At 43.9% G+C, this 18,633-nt stretch overlaps 1 protein-coding gene across 1 annotated transcript; it reads left to right on the top strand.

Annotated features, from left to right (window-relative positions):
- Nucleotides 1-5,301: 5,301 nt before the first annotated feature.
- Nucleotides 5,302-16,909, top strand: LOC121090031 (L-threonine 3-dehydrogenase, mitochondrial-like). The gene is made up of 9 exons (XM_040597961.1): nucleotides 5,302-5,413; nucleotides 8,799-9,000; nucleotides 9,355-9,397; nucleotides 10,823-10,893; nucleotides 11,648-11,797; nucleotides 11,885-12,057; nucleotides 12,875-12,965; nucleotides 13,435-13,704; nucleotides 13,939-16,909. The coding sequence occupies exons 2-9, from the start codon at nucleotides 8,817-8,819 to the stop codon at nucleotides 14,076-14,078; spliced, it is 1,122 nt and encodes a 373-aa protein (XP_040453895.1). The 5' UTR covers nucleotides 5,302-5,413; nucleotides 8,799-8,816; the 3' UTR covers nucleotides 14,079-16,909.
- The last annotated feature ends 1,724 nt before the right edge of the window (nucleotides 16,910-18,633 follow it).

Genomic DNA, 18,633 nt, shown 5'->3' with positions numbered 1-18,633 from the left:
AAAGAGGTGTGTTACCTCAGATACCGTGACCCATGCTGGTGCCTCCCTGACTGGTAGCCTAACAGGAAAGCCATGGAGCGAAGTCCATGGTGAACTCTCTCCTGGAAAGACTGCTAAGTCTCCAGTGAGAAGTGCATGCACACAGCACCCAGCTTATAAAGTCATCTGGGCCTCTGCACACTAGTTCTGTCCATTTCCTCCAATGCTGTCCTTCACTTGGTCTCTTCATTCCTTCTCTCCACTCCTTTGCCTGCCTCAGGACTGTGAATCTCCCTCTCTTCTGTTTCTCAGCCCATCACGTGCTATTTATTGCCCCCATGTGTAGTACTTCTGCTCCCCAGCCTGCCTCTGGCTGGTTTACTTTGAGCAAATGTTGTGAACTGTCTGTTCTTGTTTGCAGACAGCCCACTGACAGGCAATCCTGTCTGTTTGGGGTGATACGCAGACACTCCCCAAATCAATGGGAAAATACAGTAACACTGTATGGAGGCAGCAAGGACAATGTTGCACGTTGTCTTGGGGAGTACTGGCCAAACATCGTTCGAGAGAGGGGCCTTACTTGGCTGAAACTGCAGAAACCCAGTAACACGACACGGTTCGATCCAGTCCAGGCAACCCTGATTTCCTAGACAACTGGTAAAGCTGTATGTAGCAGGAAGTTCTTAATGAGCAACCAGGAGGGATTAGAAAGCCTTGAGCAAAGTATTCGGACTTAAATCTGATCCCATGTCACACTTTCTAAAACTCTTAGCAGTGTCCAAGTGTGCTGCCTTTTTGTAGCCTAGGAAGCTGGGCTCGATATGGGAATCCCACTCCTAAATCAAGGTTTTACTGCTGTTTCTGGCTGAGGGAGCAGGTGACTTCTCAGGGGAACATCGTGAATATGTGGATCAGTAGGACATCCTCTGAAGGACAAAGGAGACAAGCTGCTGGCAAACAAGACACCATGTTTGATGGACCATGGATTTGATGGACCATGTTAAGTCTTAAACAGGGGATGCAGTCAGCAATGCCTGCTTTCAGACAGAAGCCGTCTGAACCCTCCTTTCCTTAAGCCAACCCTCACAAGTCTTCTCATTGCCAGCAGCATTTGTTACAGAGCTTCCACAGCTCCAGACCCTTCTCCTCTTTTCTTCTGCTGAGCTGTACTAGAAAATGTTCCTTCCCCATCCTGCACACACACCGCCCGTGCCACACACACACCCCCACACACACACACCCCCGCCCCCGGCTTATTCCAAACACTTCTGTCTTTCAGAACCATAAACATTTAACTCCCCAAATAATCTCGAAATACAAAGGCTTTGAGATAAGATTAACTTGCCACAGAGATGTTTATAAGACTTTTTCAAGACGTGTTTTTTTCCCCCCTTGCCTCCTGCATATAAATTTCACCACTTGGGAGGTGGATTGGGGATTGTTACGTAACAGCTTAGCTACATATAATTAAAGTGCACAAAATTATATCTGAAGTAGGCATATTATCTAGTGATGATACCAGAAGCCTACCTGCATTTGAAACGCATATAGGTGAGTTTGTGGAGGAGAAAAACATCAATGACAAGTGACCGTAAATATACTGAATGTGCAGATACCATGTCTGGTTCAGAAAGTCTTTCAGCTGTACGTCACAGAGGTCTGTGATAGTATTGTGGGGAAAGAGCTGCTGTTAGAGACAAAAAAGACTGGAGTAGGATGATCTTTTCTTGATTCGCTGTGGCTGCTTTTATGTTCTTATTTCAGTTCACTGAGGGATGAGCAACACCTGCCTAACCAAAGCAAGGAGCAGATGAGGACCTCACAGGGATTTGCAAACTAACCACTCTATTAAAATGCCATTTTCCAAAGCAGTTTATTATAAGCAGAACATTGAGGCATAAGCAAGCTAAGCACAGGTATTACACTTAAGTATGGGTCATTTCTGTTGGCTGGACCCACTTGATTGTTATTCATACAATGCAGTCATTTTTGTGTGGTGTTGAGCTTATCAGTTTATGTTTTAAAAATGGTTAGTGCTTGAGTTATGTTCACCCTCACTCCCAGCAGTGTTACGTAGTGTTTGAAGGTGCTCACCTGGATTTCACATTTAAACATACATTTTTGAAACGTTACCTATTTTTTTCTGGTGTGTTGTACTTCACAGTGTTTTGCAGGTGACAGTTTTTCCATCTTGCCTAATTTCTGCTCATAAACAGGTCTTAAACTGTTCACAGTGGGGAAGAGGAGAGGTATACCACTTTCCAGCTCTTGCTTTTTCATCTTCCTCCATGCAAAGAGGCAACTTTCTAATATTTTAGTTATTCCTTAAGTCTTGCCATCAGTGTTCTGCCATTAATTACCACAGAAGACAGTTACCATGGTCTTAGAGGGCTTTCACCTTCTACCTGCTTCATGAGTTGGTAGCTCCTGGTTTCTATTTTCCTTTTTTTTTTTTTATTTGGATACTTAAAAGATTTTCTGGCATTTAAACTGCCATAAATTAACCTGCTCTTCAACATCTGTATGAATTCCTTCTTGGAGGCAGGAGAACTTTCCATCTGTACGTGGATCATCGAACAGTCTTTTTCCCAGGCACGCAACCCCTGCAGAACTCACCATTTTGCCATGGTCTCCTCAACAGCCGTTTAATCAAAAGGTTTTATTTAGCAAAATATGCTGGTTGCTGGTCCTTCTTGCCCAGAGGGACCACCACAGCCACGCTCATCCTGCTCAAGGCACAGGGCCGTAGGTCACCTAATCCCCAAGAGAAGTTTCTTCACCGTTACTTTGAACAAGTTCCTTCCCTGGGCCGTGGCTTCCTGTGGGCAGGCGGGCTGTGTGACATACTACCTCGCAGCCCCAGGTGCCGCTGCGGTTAGAAACTTTATTTTTAGTGGTGTTTGCCATGGGGTGACCCTGGGGCGGGGTGGGGCCCAGCCCCCACGGCTCCCCTCGCCTCACGCCTTCCAGACCTGAACGGCTCTCGCCACGCCCGCCCTCGGCCTTCGGTGCAGTGTGACACCGGGCTGGTGACTGCTGACCTCGTATCTGGGGGGGACAGCCCGGTGACACGGCTACTGACCTGGGGAACCCCCGCCCGCAGCGCCCCGCTGGGCCCAGCCTTTGCAGCGTGCTCCCCCCGAGAGGGCGCGATGCGCTTCGCGGGGGATGACATCACGCCTGCGTGGCGTCGCTCTGACGTCACACCGCGCCCCCCGCCCCTCCTCCAATCTCCTCCCCGGCAGGCAGTGACGTCTGGCTGCAGCCCCGCCCCTCCCCATCGCTGCTGGGCCTGCGGGGCGCGGCGCCGGGCTGAGCGGCACCGGGAGCCGGCGGCGGGAGTGCGGCGGGGCCGGCGGGTGAGCCCTGGGCCCGGGGGGGGCTGGGCCGCGGGGCCGCCCTGCTCCACGGCCCGGCACCGAATGAATGAGGTGGGGGAGGGGCGCCCTCCCCCACCCCCTCCCCCTCCCCCACCCCCTCCCCCACCCCCTCCCCCACCCCCTCCCCCACCCCCTCCCCCACCCCCTCCCCCACCCCCTCCCCCCACCCCCTCCCCCTTCAATGGCCGCTGAGGGGGCGGCGGGCGCCGCTTCCCGCTCTACTTCGCCTCAGCGCCGGCGGCGGTCACCGGGACCTTCCCCCGCCACCCCACCGTTCCTGGGGGGCTGGGAGCGGCGCCTGGGCCTCAGACCCCGCCTGGGCCTCAGACCCCTCCTGGGCCCCGGTGCCGGAGCCCTGCGGCGGGCTGGGGGCCGCCCCTCGCCTCCCTCCCCCCAGCCATCCCCGGGCACCCGCCGTGAGGCCCATCTTTCCCCGCTCGCAGGGCTTCACGCTGCCGAGCTGCGGCTATAATCTGACTCCTGTATTTGTTGGGTTTTTCGGTTGCTGAGGTCAGGTTCCCCGTGGGTCCCTCGGTGTTGCAGGCTGACGTCGTCTCTTGGCGGGACTGGCGAGGGGCAGCGCGTCGCCTCCTGCGTCACCTCAGTAAAACGAGCCGCTGGGGCTGTGCCTGCGTGTCAAGGTTATTTCAGCTCGAGGTTAGCCAGCAGCTGGCCACCCGGGAGCTCTGCCCCATCCACCCTGCCAGGGGACACAGGGAGGCATGCAGGGTCCCCTCACCCTGCTTTGGGTCTCTTGGGTCCCTGCACCCCGCTTTGGGGCTCTCAGAACCTGAGGAGATGCCACCAGGGGATGTGTGATGGTTTTCGTCCTGCCCAGCTATCCAGGCGGTGGTGTTAGCTGAGCTGGGAGTATCCCCTGGTTGTTGCAGCTTGAGTGCTTCCAATGTGGTGATCCAATGGACTTCCCAGTGGGCAGCACCTGGGCACCGGGGAGTAAGGCTGTTCCTCGGGACAGGCAAGGTGGCATGTGCTTGTCTCCTGGGCACCCAGGTGGGCAGTATTTTTCCACTCAAGCTCTTGACAGAGTAGGAAAATAGTAGAGGAGCTTTCCAGTGCATAAGCTTTTCTTTATGTCTGAAGCAGAAACTGTGTGGTTTTGAAGACAAATATGAGGTGAGAACAATAGCTTGGTGTGGACCATATGCCCGAGGCTGTTGGCTGTTTTGAAAGTCCTAGTGGTTGGGGATCTGCAAGATCCTGTGCCCTAGAGAGTGTCTTACATTTTGGACTTCTTTGGTTAGCTCTGTGGAGGGGCATCCCGTGGCATCTCAGCAGCTGTGCGGCCCCCAGAAATGCTGCAGGAGATCTGGCATTTGGTTCTGACCTCTCTCACCTACCCCTTTTGCATTTTCTTTGAAGCTTACTGTTGTGGGATTTTCCACGCCTAACCCGTGAGTTTCTTATCATCTTATCACCGTAATGTTCTATTAATAACAAATACAGAAGAAATTTCTAACTTCTATAAACGTTTGGTGGTTTTGTTTTGTTTTAATATGAGCAGCAAGTGCTTGCTGCTTATGTAACACTTTGGAAACCTTGCAGAAGAATAGCAACTGGCATTTAGCATGCTAAGTGTCACTTTATAGACCTGTTACTTTTTTCACTTCTTTTCCCTCTCCCTGAACTTTAATCTTCTTAGAAAACTCAGAAATTTCCTGCTGTCCCAGGGAGATTATTGTTACATTTGAACATGTGTTTACTTTATACTAATCCTTTGCACTACGACCAATTAGTTTAAAACCTGTCCTTCACAGATGACCCTAGGTTGTAAGGTTCTGTTAGTTAAAGGAGCGGGCTGCATAGCTTCAGAGTTCTCTGCCAATCACAAAGTTACAGACGTTTCAAAATCAAGCAAATGTGAACGAAGTGATATCCCTTGCTGCTGCAGCTCTCACGCGCACGCTTTTTTTTTTTTTTTAAGGTGTGGGACAACTCCTACTTTCTGTCAAGTTTTGATTGGCTTTCAAAAGAGGCAGTGTCCTATAAATTGCCGTCTCCATTCTGCTTCTGCTGTATTACCGGCTGAGGGACAGGTGAGTACAGAAGAGGAAAAATTCCAGTGTGTCTTGCTTAATTCTTTAGATTAGCGTTGGTTGTTAGTTTAAATTAGTGGGGTGGAGGAAATAAACTTCCATGCTTCAAGATAAAACTTCTTCATTTTACTTGATTTAGAAAACAAAAGAGCTAGTTTCTAATATCAGTTTGGGTTGGTGAGTAAAACCAGTGACTGAGAAACTGGTCAGAAGGTAATATAGGAGGGCTGGGGTTGAAAAGAAAAATATATGTATAACTTCTTTTTTCTCTCCGGTTCCTAAAGGTGCAGAAGTATTCCTCTTTGAGATAGTAAGAAAGAGAAACCTATCAAAGAATTTAAGGTTTTTTGCATCAGTTAAATGAATACTTTCTGTGTTCAGAGCTGTTAACTCCTTGAAGTTACTTACAATGAGAAACTGATCTAGCAGAATGGGCTTTTCTGTCCCAGTTTGCTTTTGTGAGTTAATCACTGTGTTGGGGCTACCTGTATCTTATGATTGGTTTGGGGAGGTGCTTTTAAGGAGTAATGTTAATGTCTTTATATATCTGTGCATTTGTTGGCAGCTTTAGTATTTAATAGCTAGTTACCCCCCCCACCCTTCATATTTGAAATAGAAATAACAGGCATGTCAGAGGTGGGATTTTCACATGCAGCTGCGCTGCTTGGTGAGCCTGGGGTTTCTCAGTGTCTGGTATAGAATGTGTTTACTGTTCTTTTGAGTCAGCCTAGACTTGCAAGTAAATTCTCAGCTTAAGCCTGTGTGGTTTCACTCCAGGTGTGTTTGGGGAAACCAATGTCATCCTAGCATGGCATTTTTGGTAGCAATAAACTTTAGTTTATATTGTGTTTATAGAAAGCAAAATGCTTTTTCAGGTACTTTAAGGGGAAACTTTTGGTGACAGAAACCAGTGAGTCTCTCTTAGTGCTGTAAGTGTTTATTACCCGTTTGAAACAAGAAGGGATTATCATGGCTCTTCAAAAGTCCGAACACTGCCCTTTAACTTACATTGGTTTCCTAGGGAGAAACATGGCTTATGAGATTGAATTATCTGGGTATATCTGCCTGCTGCCTTCTTCCTCTTTACATGTAACTATTTTTGCACCTGTTGGCTAATTTCAAATAAGTTTGAGAGGGACTGAGCCTCAAAAATAGCAAGAATATGTCTGGTTTGTGAAGGTGGGCTTGCATGGGAGGGAAATTTCATTAGTGCCTTGGCTGAGCATGAGAGAATGTTTGTGGTTGGAGGGGACCTCTGGAAGTCATCTGGTCCAGCCCCCTGCTCAAGCAGGGCCACCCAGTCAGCTGCCCGAGACCACGTCCATATGGCTGTTGAAGATCTCCAAGGATGGAGACTCCATTCTGGGCAACCTGTGCCAGTGCTCTGTCACCCTCACAGTAAAAAAAAAATCTTTCCTGATGTTCAGAGGGAACCTCTTGTGTTTCACCATGTGCCCACAGCCTCTGATCCTGGCACTGGGCACCACCGAAAAGAGCCTGGCTCTGCCCTCTTTGCGCTTTCCCTTCAGGTATTTATATATATATATTCATAATATCCCCCCCTTGAGCCTTCTCTTCTCCAGGCTGAACAATTCCAGCTCTATCAGCCTTTCCTCATAGGAGAGAGATGCTCCAGTCCCCTAATCATCTTTGTGGCCTATCAGCAATATAAGCTGACTTGTACAAATCAGCATGAGAGAATCAAGAGAGGAGAACAATGTCATAACCTTTTACAGAGCAATTAATTACCTCTGAGATCGAGTCCTCAGGAAACGGGGCTTCTTCACTTTCAGCGCTCAAGGAATAGTCTGTTTGCTCTAGTTTTGTAGGTGGAATTAGATGCAGGTATATCGGATTGGGGTATAACAAGGAATTGCAAGAGACTTGTGAAAGCCTAGAGAAGACAGAGTGATTGCTTCTGTAGCACTGTGAAAGGAGAGGTACAGCTTTGATGGATCAAGCCTATAATCAGTGAGACTGGTCCCTCTGATGGGTTTGTGGCTGAGGTGCAACAGAAGCTTGGCTAATTCATCAGGATATTAACTGACTGTGCTTCTCAAGGTAATAAAGAAGTGAGCAAACAAGTCTAAGGGGGTGTGAGGGGAGGTGCATCTCAGAATAAGTCTCTTTGATCAGTTTAAATATGCAGTTGTGCTTTTTAGTAATGCACTTTTTTTGGGGGGTATCTTATGAAGCATGTGATAGGTAGTTTAGCAAGTCTTCTGTATTTAAATAGCAGGACTCCCTAAAGTATCAGAAAATTTGCAGACTTGCGTGTTGCCCTAAGTGAAAGGAACACCCACATTAATTACTTGTTTGTTTTTCTATGCATACTAGAATTGGTAGTGCTGGAATTCATCTGCAGCAATTAGCTGCTGTAATTTCTTGTTGTAGCTGCCCTTCTCCCCCCCTTTTCCTTTTTATAATAGATACCACAAGAACATGTACGAGAAAGGAATTGACAGGGTAATCTCAAGCAAGCTAGCTTTGAAATATGTTTTTGTGTGGGAATTTACTTACTCTAGCACTTTGGGAAAGAGTTGAAAGTTGTTCGAAGGGGATAAGGCACAATCACTTAAATTCTTCCTTAAGAAATGTATTTGAAAGAAGTGAACTGCAGCCTCAGGGAAGACCTGTTGTGGATGCAATTTATTTGAGCTACATTCTTCTCCATTTCTTTTCCCAATATGAAAGATTTGGAGAGAAAGAAAGCCAAATTTGCATGTATCTCAGGGTTAAATAGGGATAATTTTGTGCTGTGTTATGGTGAGTGAATCATGTCTTTTTTTGTGTGTGTGAAATTAGGAGGACATTTTTGTCAGTCCTGGGTACATACTGCTTCTCCCTTGTTCTGCTTCCTGGCTGCTGTCCATCGTGTGTGTTAAGTTTGAGCAAAGCAGTGACCTTTTTTTAAGCCTCTGTTGGCTTAGCTGAGTCTTGCTGATGCAATACTAAGAAGGGTTGCTTATTCATGCAGTCTATAAAACTTTCACTCAGAAGCACCTACAGTGAAGCTGTGTAATCGTAGCAGCTGAACTTGTTGAATTCTGTATCTGTTGTCTATTGTGCTTGAAATCATGGTTTCTAGTGACAGTTTTAAAAAGGCTTAAACTTGAACTGTGTTCTCACTGTTCATTATACTGGACTCTGTGCTGGGGCTGTGGATATTTTCTTGAGCTTGCTCTGGTGAATACGTTACCTCTGTTTATCTTACTTCACAGACTTCACAGACAACAGAGAGCAGACGTGGCTCTCAGTTGGCACGTCAACTGGGACTTGGATTGCATCAGACTTTTCTGAAACCCTTCAGTTTTCTAAGGGAGTGTTTAAAATGTTTAATATGGTTGAGTCATATGTGAATAATCTTTTTCTCTTGTTCTCACAGCATACTTGAAGGAGGAAGATGGCAATTGTCAAAAACGTGAGCAGAGCTGTCAGCCAGCTGCTGCAGAGCTCTGGTTGTGGATGTGGGATTTCCACTGTGCCAGTTCGATGCATTGGAGTCTCGCCTCGCCAGGTGGCCTCTGATGCCAGCTTTCACTCGGTTTCTTTTTCTGAGTCTGATCATCCTCGGGTGCTAATTACAGGTCAGCATTCCTGCCATAACTGTATTGCTGCTCCACCTTCTCAGTTGAGTCCCTCACTCCCTTTCTTCCTCCCTGGTGAGCAGAATACTGGAAGTACTCAAAATATTTTGGAATTGTGATGATCTTTCCCACATGATGATAAGATTGGTGTCCCATGTAAACTTTCCTGGTTTGTTTTGTTTTTTTCCCTTGGAAATCTACTAAAACCTATTCATTTGGTTTACCTTAAGAAAAAAGTAAAGCTTTATGACTAACTGGGAAAAATAGTAGTTATTTCTAATGTGATACATGCAATGATGGAACTCTATTTTGATACCACTTTCTGATTTTTGTCTCTTTTGTATTCCATTTTAGGTGGTCTTGGCCAGCTTGGAGTGGGACTTGCTAAGCTTCTGAGGTATGTCATGATTCTCTGACTTGCTGTTAGTGAGGAATTAAAGCTTTAACCATCACTTCTAAAAGCAATAATTTTCTGAAAGGTTGTTTATAAAAGAATCCTGGTGATGATTGCAGATTCTTTTTTGCCTCTTAGTTTTGTAAATAATTTTAGTTTTTCACCATCTTTTTATTTTTTTACTCCTTTGCTTGGTTTAGGTTCACTGATGTACTTTCTGTGTGTACATTGATCACGATTCCCGAAATAACATAATTTTGTCTAAGAGACTAGCCACTGAGTTCAGTTTGCTTCCAGTTAAATGGAAGTATTCAGAATCTGAATCCTCAGAGGGTGGTCAGGTTCCCTTTTCTCTCTTTTTGATATAGCCAAATAAGGCTGGATTTCAGTGCTCAACAGAGAGACAAATGCGGTGATTTTACGCAGGGACTACAGGAGAGAAAAAAGTACATGCATCCACTTGAAAAAATACTTAGTCCTTTGCTAACTACCCAGCTGTTGGGCTCTGCAGCTGCTGACTTTTATCTCTGATAATTTCAGTTCAGTGGCTTCAGGAATAAGATGCCTTATTTAGTAAAGTACAAACAAAAATAAAGATTAGGATATGAGATATGGAAGTTTTTATGATTTGGTGGAAGATAAACTGATGCAGCAAAAGGAGTAAATTGAAAATATATTTATTCTGACTCTTTCCGTTGCTCTGCTTCACATACGCAGTTACCTTATTTTTTCCATGGTATCTTTTCAAGAAATATAAAATGGTCTGAGAGCTGTCTCTGGCCCGTACCGTTGTCCATATCGACACCTGCTCAGCTCCAGAGTATTGTTAACACACAGTGTTGCAGAGGATTTGGACTATGACCAAAAATGAGCAAATTTACTGCATTCCTGTGGTGCAGTTTGAATGTTTTCTACCTTTTCTATGATACATTTATTTTAAAATAATCAAAATAATAGAAGGCTGGAATGTATTCCAGCACCATCAGACTTGACCTCTGCAACAGCCTTGTGTTGATTAGAAAAGCACAAGGCAGAGATTGCTCAGTTATGTTCTTTGTTGGTATAAATGTAGCTGCAGTTGCAGCAAGCCCAGTGGCTTTTTGCTGGCTGCAGGGGAGTAGATTATCTCTGGGTAAAATTTTCAGAAGAGGGTAGGAAGGTAGTTCTTCTCAACGTATTTTAATTTTTCTAGAAAATTTCTCTATCCTTATGCAACCTTTCACTGCTATTAGTAGTAGTTTACTAATTTTCCTAAAATGCTTTATTGACGTTTAAAGGGTTGTTGGTGGTTTTTTTAGCGCAATAACTGATTTCATTGTGGAAATAATTGTTCCTCTGATATTGCCTCCTGCAAAACAAAATACCAATAGCAACTTATGAATTATCTTGAAGACTGTGGACTCATACCATATGGGTATTTTTACACAGGAAACGCTTTGGAAAGAACAATGTGATCTTGTCTGACATTAGGAAGCCTGCAGATAACATTTTTTATAGTGGTAAGTGACTGGGGGAAGCACATGATAAACAAAATCTTTACTTTATCTCTGATATTCATAGATTAATTACCAAAGTCTAAATGATATGTGGATTAGACAGAACAAGTTATTGTTCAAAACTTCTGGATAACACCTTCCTGCTTTGAAATCGTGCTAAGACATGGATTTTTCCTGCCTATTATTCCCTTTTTCTAAATATTTTTCTTTGAATTTTTTCACTGTTGCTTTGCCACTTTGTTGACCAGAGTAACTACTTGAGTCAAGTTGAACTTGACTGTTGTGCTTCTGCTGCAAAAAGAGGTGCATTTATTCTTTTGGAGGGAACAAGCTGGAAATTAAATTTGTGCTTTGTTTTTCCATGCTCAGGCAATTTTTATGTTAAGGTGGATATAGAGTAGGATTTTTTATTATTTTCATTAGAAACTTGCATAAATTTTTCTTCATTGTTACTGTTTAATGATGTATTTAGATACTTGAATATTGTACGCTAGATGTTCCCTGTTTTCATGCTGTTGACTGGATAAAACAGGAGTTCTTGCATCAGTCTGTTGCTGAGGTGAAGGTAGTTTCCACTCATTTCTCCTGCTTATTTACTGATTCATTGACTGCTGCTGTTAGAGGCACACATTCTGCTGTGCAGTCAAATTCTGAATACAGCTATGGTCAAGAAGCAGCAATGTGAGTTTGATGTAGAACTGCTCTTTACATCCATTCTTCTTGACATTCAATTTCCTTCTGGTTCCATTTGTTCTAGGTCCTTTTATCTATGCGGATATCTTGGATTACAAGAATTTACGTGAGATAGTGGTGAATAATCGGATAACTTGGCTGTTCCACTATAGTGCTTTACTCAGTGCTGTTGGAGAAGCAAACGTCCCTTTGGCCAGAGCTGTAAATATTACTGGTATGTGACAAGGGCTTCAAGTTTGTGACTCTGCAGAGGCTTGAGAAAGTGCTGTGTATGTTCTGATAATCCTGTTGTTTGTTCCAGGTTTACACAATGTTCTGGATATTGCAGCTGAGCATAATTTGAGGCTCTTCGTTCCAAGCACTATTGGAGCCTTTGGACCCACCTCTCCTCGAGACCCAACTCCTGATCTCTGCATTCAGAGACCAAGGACAATCTATGGAGTCTCCAAGGTTCATGCTGAGCTCATGGGAGAAGTGAGAATTTTTTATTTATTTCATCAAAGTTGTAGGAGAACTTAATTGCTTTTGTAAGATTCCTGACTGAATTTCTCTTCTCCCCTTTCTTTCCTTACTTCAGGCTTGAGTGCTCAATAGTAGTCTGAGGCAGCTCTTAAGGACAAAGGTCTTTTGAGTTTTGTTGGAAAAAGTGCAAAGAATTGGAAGCTGGCAAACATCTAACTTTCAAAAGAAACAGGGAAGCAAGTTATATTGACTGTGGCTTCTGCCTCATCTGCCAGTATGAGTGGCATTGCATAAATGTCAGTGTACAAAGCCTTCTGAAAGCATACTGGACAATGATGACTTTTGCTCCTCCCCCTCCAAAAAAAGACACTGAAGTTAAAAACATGGGAGTTTGTACATGCACAACTTATCTTTTGGCTTTGTAGTTTTTTATAAACATAACATCTTTAAACCTGGTATTTTTACATACAGTTTCCTCACACTTGAAATTTACGAAGGACAGTGGAAGGTCTGAAGATTGTGTTAACCTGAAATGTCTCACAAACTGAGGAATTTTCAGTTTCTGAGCACTAGATCTAAACCTTACGTTAGAAGCCGATCTGTATCAAGAATCCATATCTACTGATGTGGATGTAAACTAGAAAAGAGTAAGCAGGGAGATCAGCTACCTGGCAGGGAATGGAGGCTGTTTGGTAGTTCCTTTGCTTTCATCCCTGCCAGGGGATGGCTGCAGCGTGAAGGTTCATCTGTGGCAGACTTCCTGTGAAATCAACCAGTTGTATGGCCAAGTCTTGATGTGTAAAGCTATGTTTCTCTCTTCCCTCTGTAGTACTACCATTACCGGTATGGCTTAGACTTCCGCTGCCTGAGGTATCCAGGAGTTATATCTGCTGACTCTCAGCCTGGTGGGGGAACAACTGGTAAGTGACTTGGACATAGTTCTCAGTATTGCAGGCAAGAAGAGCGAAAACAAGCCAATAGAGTAATGTTTAATGTGTCTGTAGAAATTTAATCTGTGGCAGTATAGAGCATGAGTGTAGGGATACTATTTAAACTGTTACAACGATACTTTTGTACACTCCAGCCTAGGGTGTGATTTTGTTGTCTTTGCCTTTAAACAGTAAGAGATTTTGGATCAATTACACCCATTGAGACCATTTTCTTTTAAAATATTTTAAACTCTGTTCTCTTGCTGCAGTGTGCAAGTGCTAGAATATCACTGGGATAGTTCAGAATAACTTACGCTCCTGCAGCTCAATGTAAATAATACACAGTTCTGCTGCTAGATTTTAGACAGGAGACTTTGGAGGTGGTCTGGGGGTTGTTGACTGTCGTGGAGTGAACAGATGGAGGCAGATGAGTACATACATCCACTGGTCTTTTCTACAGATTATGCTGTCCAGATTTTCCATGATGCCATAAAGACTGGCAAATTTCAATGCAATTTAAAGCCGGACACTCGTCTCCCTATGATGTATATTGATGACTGTCTGAAAGCAACTCTAGAGGTCATGGAGGCCCCTGCAGAGGCACTGAGCATGAGGACATACAACATCAGTGCCATGAGCTTCACTCCTGAAGAGCTAGTGCAAGAGGTGCAGAAGCATGTTCCTGAGCTCCAAGTGACCTTCAATGTGGATGAAGTCAGGCAGGCCATAGGTTAGTATCAGCTTCTTTAGCAGTGGGTAAGAAAAGATGTTAAGACTGCCATATGTTAAGGGCAGACCAGTTTCTTTCCTTTTCAGACACTTGCAAGTTGTTCCTGTACAGTTAAGTCTTACAGTTTGAAATTCAGCTTCAGTAGTTCAAATGGCCAGTGGTGAATGCATCTTAAAGTTTAAAGATGTTTTTCTTAAGCCTCATGCTCCTGTTTCTCCTTTTTTTCCATCACAGCTGACAGCTGGCCGATGAACTTTGACGACAGGAACGCCCGGAGGGACTGGGGTTGGAAACACGATTATGATCTGCCAGAGTTGGTGGCTACAATGTTTAGCTTCCTTGGGTGTGAGTCCAGGATTGCTCAAGCTAACTGAAATACTTTGTAAGATGTTACCAGATTTCCACGGAGGACCAGGAAGAAATGACTAAATTAGTTTATAATTTTCTGAGTCTTAGAGCATGTCAATTATTAATTTTTCATAAGTAGCAATAGAGTTGGGAAGAAACATACTTTAGGTAGAATGTACTGTTAGATAAACAACATCATTTGGTACTGTCTCCAAGCACAGCACTGATGACAAACGTAGAGTTCTTTAACTTCCACACTTAAGCAGCTAGAAAAAAAAAAAAGCACTTAACTCCAGGCTGATGACTCTCCAATCATTCCTGCTGCCTACCTCTTCTTTGGCAAACAACATGGGGCAATATTGCCAAACCTGCTGTTTTGGGCATATCCTGCAAAGTTAACGATAGGCTTTTCATTCTCCTGGTGGAGCATGTTAGATCGTAGTAAGATACGATCCTTTCTACTCTTTGCTTACAAAAGAGAGATCAGAAGAGTTACTTCATGTTTCCAAAATGCAGGGGTCAATGCAATTCTAGTTTGAAATCAAACTTTGGTCAATAGTTTCTATTTATATATATATATTTATATATATATGTAGTGCTGTATAAACATACGCTTTTCTGTACAGAGGGCATACAAAGTAGCATTATTCTTATAATGCTTATAAATGTGAAGGCGAACAGGACTTGAATTCTCACTATGCTTTAAAAAAACAGGGTTTACAAGCTAGGCTTTGTCCTATTCATTGAAACTGCTGCAGCCTTCAGGTTAACCTCAGTGGCAGTTCCGAAATCCGAAGAGTTGTTTACGTATATGTGAGTGAATCTGGGGCGTATTGCAAGAAGGCAATGCCCGTGTATGGGTTTATTGTTAATTAGCACTACTTTTGGTTATCCCAGTTGTTTGCCATGCTAGCATGATGACATACTGCCTGGAGCAAGTTTTAAAGGTGGGCTGATGATGGAGTCTTATGATAGAGTCAAGTCAGCCTTTGAAATCTGTTCATGTTCACTACACTTTCCACGTGTGTTGTAAGTGTATTTGTAGATGCTATTTATGTGTAACTGTCATATGCTTTTATTCTTTAGAGAGGGATCCAGAAGCTGAAACCATCTTCTAGCTACAGTTAAGGGCTGTTCTGCTCATTGAGTTTCATGCACAGGAGATTCTGGGATTAAAAAGGGAGTCTTAGTAGTTGTGTGCAAGGAAGATATGTTTATTCAAAAGCTACTTAGGAGGCTTTGAGAAACAGCAAACTGGAGAGACAGGAAAGCCATTTTAGGTAAAATACCAGTTTCTGTGGATGCGAATCTGAGCCATCAGCTACTATAGCTATAGCATGCCTTGAGAAACAGAATCTGGGAACTTTTGATTTTTTTTTTTTTTCAAAGAAAAAATATCTCATTTTCAAAATTACTGGAAATTCCCTGTTTGAAGCTCTCCATCTTTATTGTCTTGTATACTCCAACGGTGTGTGTAGGTAAACACATTCAAGTATTTTTTTGCCTACAACTTGTTTGCTATGTTTTCTGTGGTGATGCTTTGGTAGTTGCAAGTCTGTTATGCTTTCTGTAGCCCTGCAGTGTTTCCACAGCCAGTGGATAACTGACATGACCAGATTTCTGTCTCTGTGAAGGAGTCTACATGCTGCAGGGAATATGTTTTCTCATGAAAGTAAACTCCAAATGAAGATTCTGTGGTGAAACCCAGTTACTTTAAACATTTGTTAAACTTGTGTCTCTTGGTTTTGTATGTATCTTATTGTTTCATGTGTTGGCAAAGTATTCTGTTCCCAAGTATTTAAGCTCAAAACCCTCTAAGGTTGTGGCCTGTTATTGAAAGATTTTTATATTGTTTACATTTCTGACAAGGCAAGTTTTTAAACTTTGGCCACTGTTGTAACTATCACATTGTTCAAGTGTAATATTTGGCCCAATGGGCCAGCAAAGTTGGCCCTCGATTCATACCCTAAAAGGAAAGACTGGCTCGGGTTTTGTCCTCTGCCCTGCCAAAACAGGAATATCTCCTGGTGGACTGTTAAACTGAACCATCAGATGAAGGGCTTTAATGTGAGCTGAAGCGTCTTGTCCATTCCAGTCTCTCATAATTCAGACTCTGGGGACTCCCCATTGCCTCCATTCCACAAAACGTGCAAAATAAAGAGTTGTTGATGGGCCTCACTCCACTTCTTTACTTCACTCAAAGCCCTGGGCTCTACTCCCCTCACCTGTGTTCAGAGCTCCACTTAACACTAACAGGAGTGAAGAGCAAGAATGTTCTTTCTTTTGGAACACACTGTCCTTGGTTGTGGCATTGCACAAAAGCTTTGGATAAGGTGTTACGGTGAAGGTGAAATTCAGACCTATAGCATTTTGAACAATTTTTATTTTTATTCTGCCAAAAGTTGCTGTCTTAATTTAGGAGCAGCTGTTTAAGAAACTTATACTTTGCAAAATCTGAAATAAACCGTGTTGCAATAGAGAGTTGTTTGGAGGCAATAATATGGTGATAGTCAGGGAATGTGATTAGATGTGTCTACAGCGTTCAAGTCCTGTATGAAATTCCGGTTTTCAACCGGTGACCAACAATGCATGTGGTTTTTTTTCTGTATCTTCCTCTCTAACTTCTGTTGTAACTATGTTACAGTATTTTCTGTATTAAACCAATTTGATGTGGTACAAAATGTCAAACTTTTGCTACCAGTTCAAAATTTGACTTCTGGGCAGAGACTTCTCTCATGGCATTTGAGCATTGCAGCTGTTAAATTACCTGTTCAGGAGAGAAAAAGTTAAGAGTATTTTTTTCAAATGTTGGCAGTTGTGGATGATGCCTACTTTAATAAAATCCTATGCAGATGTATCCTTGGTTTGTCACCCTTGTTTAGAGCATGTAAGAGTGCTGATGGAGGGATGCTTGTTAGCACTGATGCCTTTTCTTCAGCTGCAGAAGCGATGCAGGATTTGAGGCGCAGAGAAAGGCTCACACGCACTCTGGTCTGTGTAGTAACTCTCAAACATTTGTATGTTTTAACTTTCTGCTGATTATTCCAGTTGCTCTGTGTAGCAGTCGCTCCTAGGCAGATACAACATGGTTACCCTTCCACCTTCAGCAAGCCTCTTCAGGTGTATGGGCTGTGCTTGTTAGACGGTAGCCATCCAAAAAGTGCTGGGTTTCAAATATTCCTCTGTCACATTAGATTTCGTAGCTTCTCACGTGGAGAAGCTTCTCATGTGGAGAAGCCAGCAGGCCTGTCTTTAGCTCTGTTCCTGTCTCTCTTTTTACATCTGTGCAGCTTTGAAATTGCGAAAGAGCGATGGTGTTCTGAGGGAGGAGCTTTAAAAACATGCCATGCATTTCAGATCATAGAGTCCTCGTTTCTGCCTCTGTGCAGGTCTTGACTCCAGCTGTTGTGCAACCAGTAGTGTTGTCATCAGGAGAGGTTTGTGCAGACATGAGTGAGAAGGAGCGTGCTCCTGATAACTTAGTGTGGACGCACCCTGCCTCGTTAACTGATGAATAAACGCTCCCTTCAGGTTAAACAAGGCCTTTCCTCCTGCACCTCAACTTTCTAATGATGGGAACTTCTTGTGGAGGAAGCATTCCACTTGACCATGATTTAATGACTAATGCAACCATTATGTTTCTTGCGGAACAGTGAGGGTGTTTACACCACCGTGCTCTTTCCAGTTACTTCATTTTGATAATTAGTTTGACTCTTGTTTACACATGCTCGGTCTGGCTTCCATAAGTGCTATAGGTGATGGTGCTTCATCCAAAGCTGCGTAGCTGAGGAGAGAATCACCATCACCTTACAGGTCCTTCAGGCCCTGCAAGAACAACTATTCCATGCACCCTCTTCTTCAGAGATTTAAGAATATTTGACCCTGCAATTGCATTTGTGCAGCAAAACCAAAAGCCTCCTAACCTTTTTGCTTTTAATTCTCAATTTTGCCTCTCCTCCTTGCTGGCTTGCATTGGAGTCAGCGATTGACTTCATTGTCCTCGCTTTGCTGTTCCCACCCAAGAGGGAACGCACAGAGCTGAAGCAGTGCTGAGGCCGTGCTTATTGGTTGGTGTACACTAAAAAGCTTTAAAGGAAGGAGCTCTGCTCCTTTTCAAGGTGTGGGTGCTGATGGAGCATGTTCTTTCAGCTTCCCCTGGGTTTGGAAGTCGGTACTGAGCTACGTGCCGCTATGGCAATGTACTGTTAATACCCGGAGTGTGCTGAATTTGAAACAGGGCTTGGGGAAAGGGTCTTTCTGTCACCCTGAAAGTCACTGCCCGAGCCTGGGATGGAAATGCAAGTCCTGCTGGGGTCTGGGTCCAGGCCCTACTGCAATCATTAACTCCTGAGATGTTAAACTTAATTCCTTTTTTTAAGCCCATACACATGTAGCTGCTTTCTGCATCTTAAGATGTCAGAAGGAGATGCAGAAGAGGAGAAACCTTCCCTCGGTGAAAGAGGGTGAGGACTGCGGGTGGTTAACCTCTGTGCCTTTGGCAAACCCCTCCTTTTTGTTCTTCAGGACAGGGTCAGGCTCTAACTTAAGTTTGTTGGGAGATCTGCATGCCTCCGGGGAGGA

The sequence above is a fragment of the Falco naumanni genome, chromosome 6 (assembly GCF_017639655.2).
Source record: "Falco naumanni isolate bFalNau1 chromosome 6, bFalNau1.pat, whole genome shotgun sequence".
Taxonomy (NCBI): domain Eukaryota; kingdom Metazoa; phylum Chordata; class Aves; order Falconiformes; family Falconidae; genus Falco; species Falco naumanni.
The sequence above is the reverse complement of the archived record's forward strand: the minus strand, read 5'-3'. Positions and strand labels throughout refer to the sequence as shown.

Coding starts and splice junctions, on each gene's coding strand:
- LOC121090031 (XM_040597961.1), top strand. CDS start 8,817: ATGGCAATTGTCAAAAACGTGAGCAGAGCTGTCAGCCAGCTGCTGCAG. Junction 9,398..10,822: donor GGACTTGCTAAGCTTCTGAG/GTATGTCATGAT, acceptor ATTTTTACACAG/GAAACGCTTTGGAAAGAACA. Junction 11,798..11,884: donor CAGAGCTGTAAATATTACTG/GTATGTGACAAG, acceptor TGTTTGTTCCAG/GTTTACACAATGTTCTGGAT.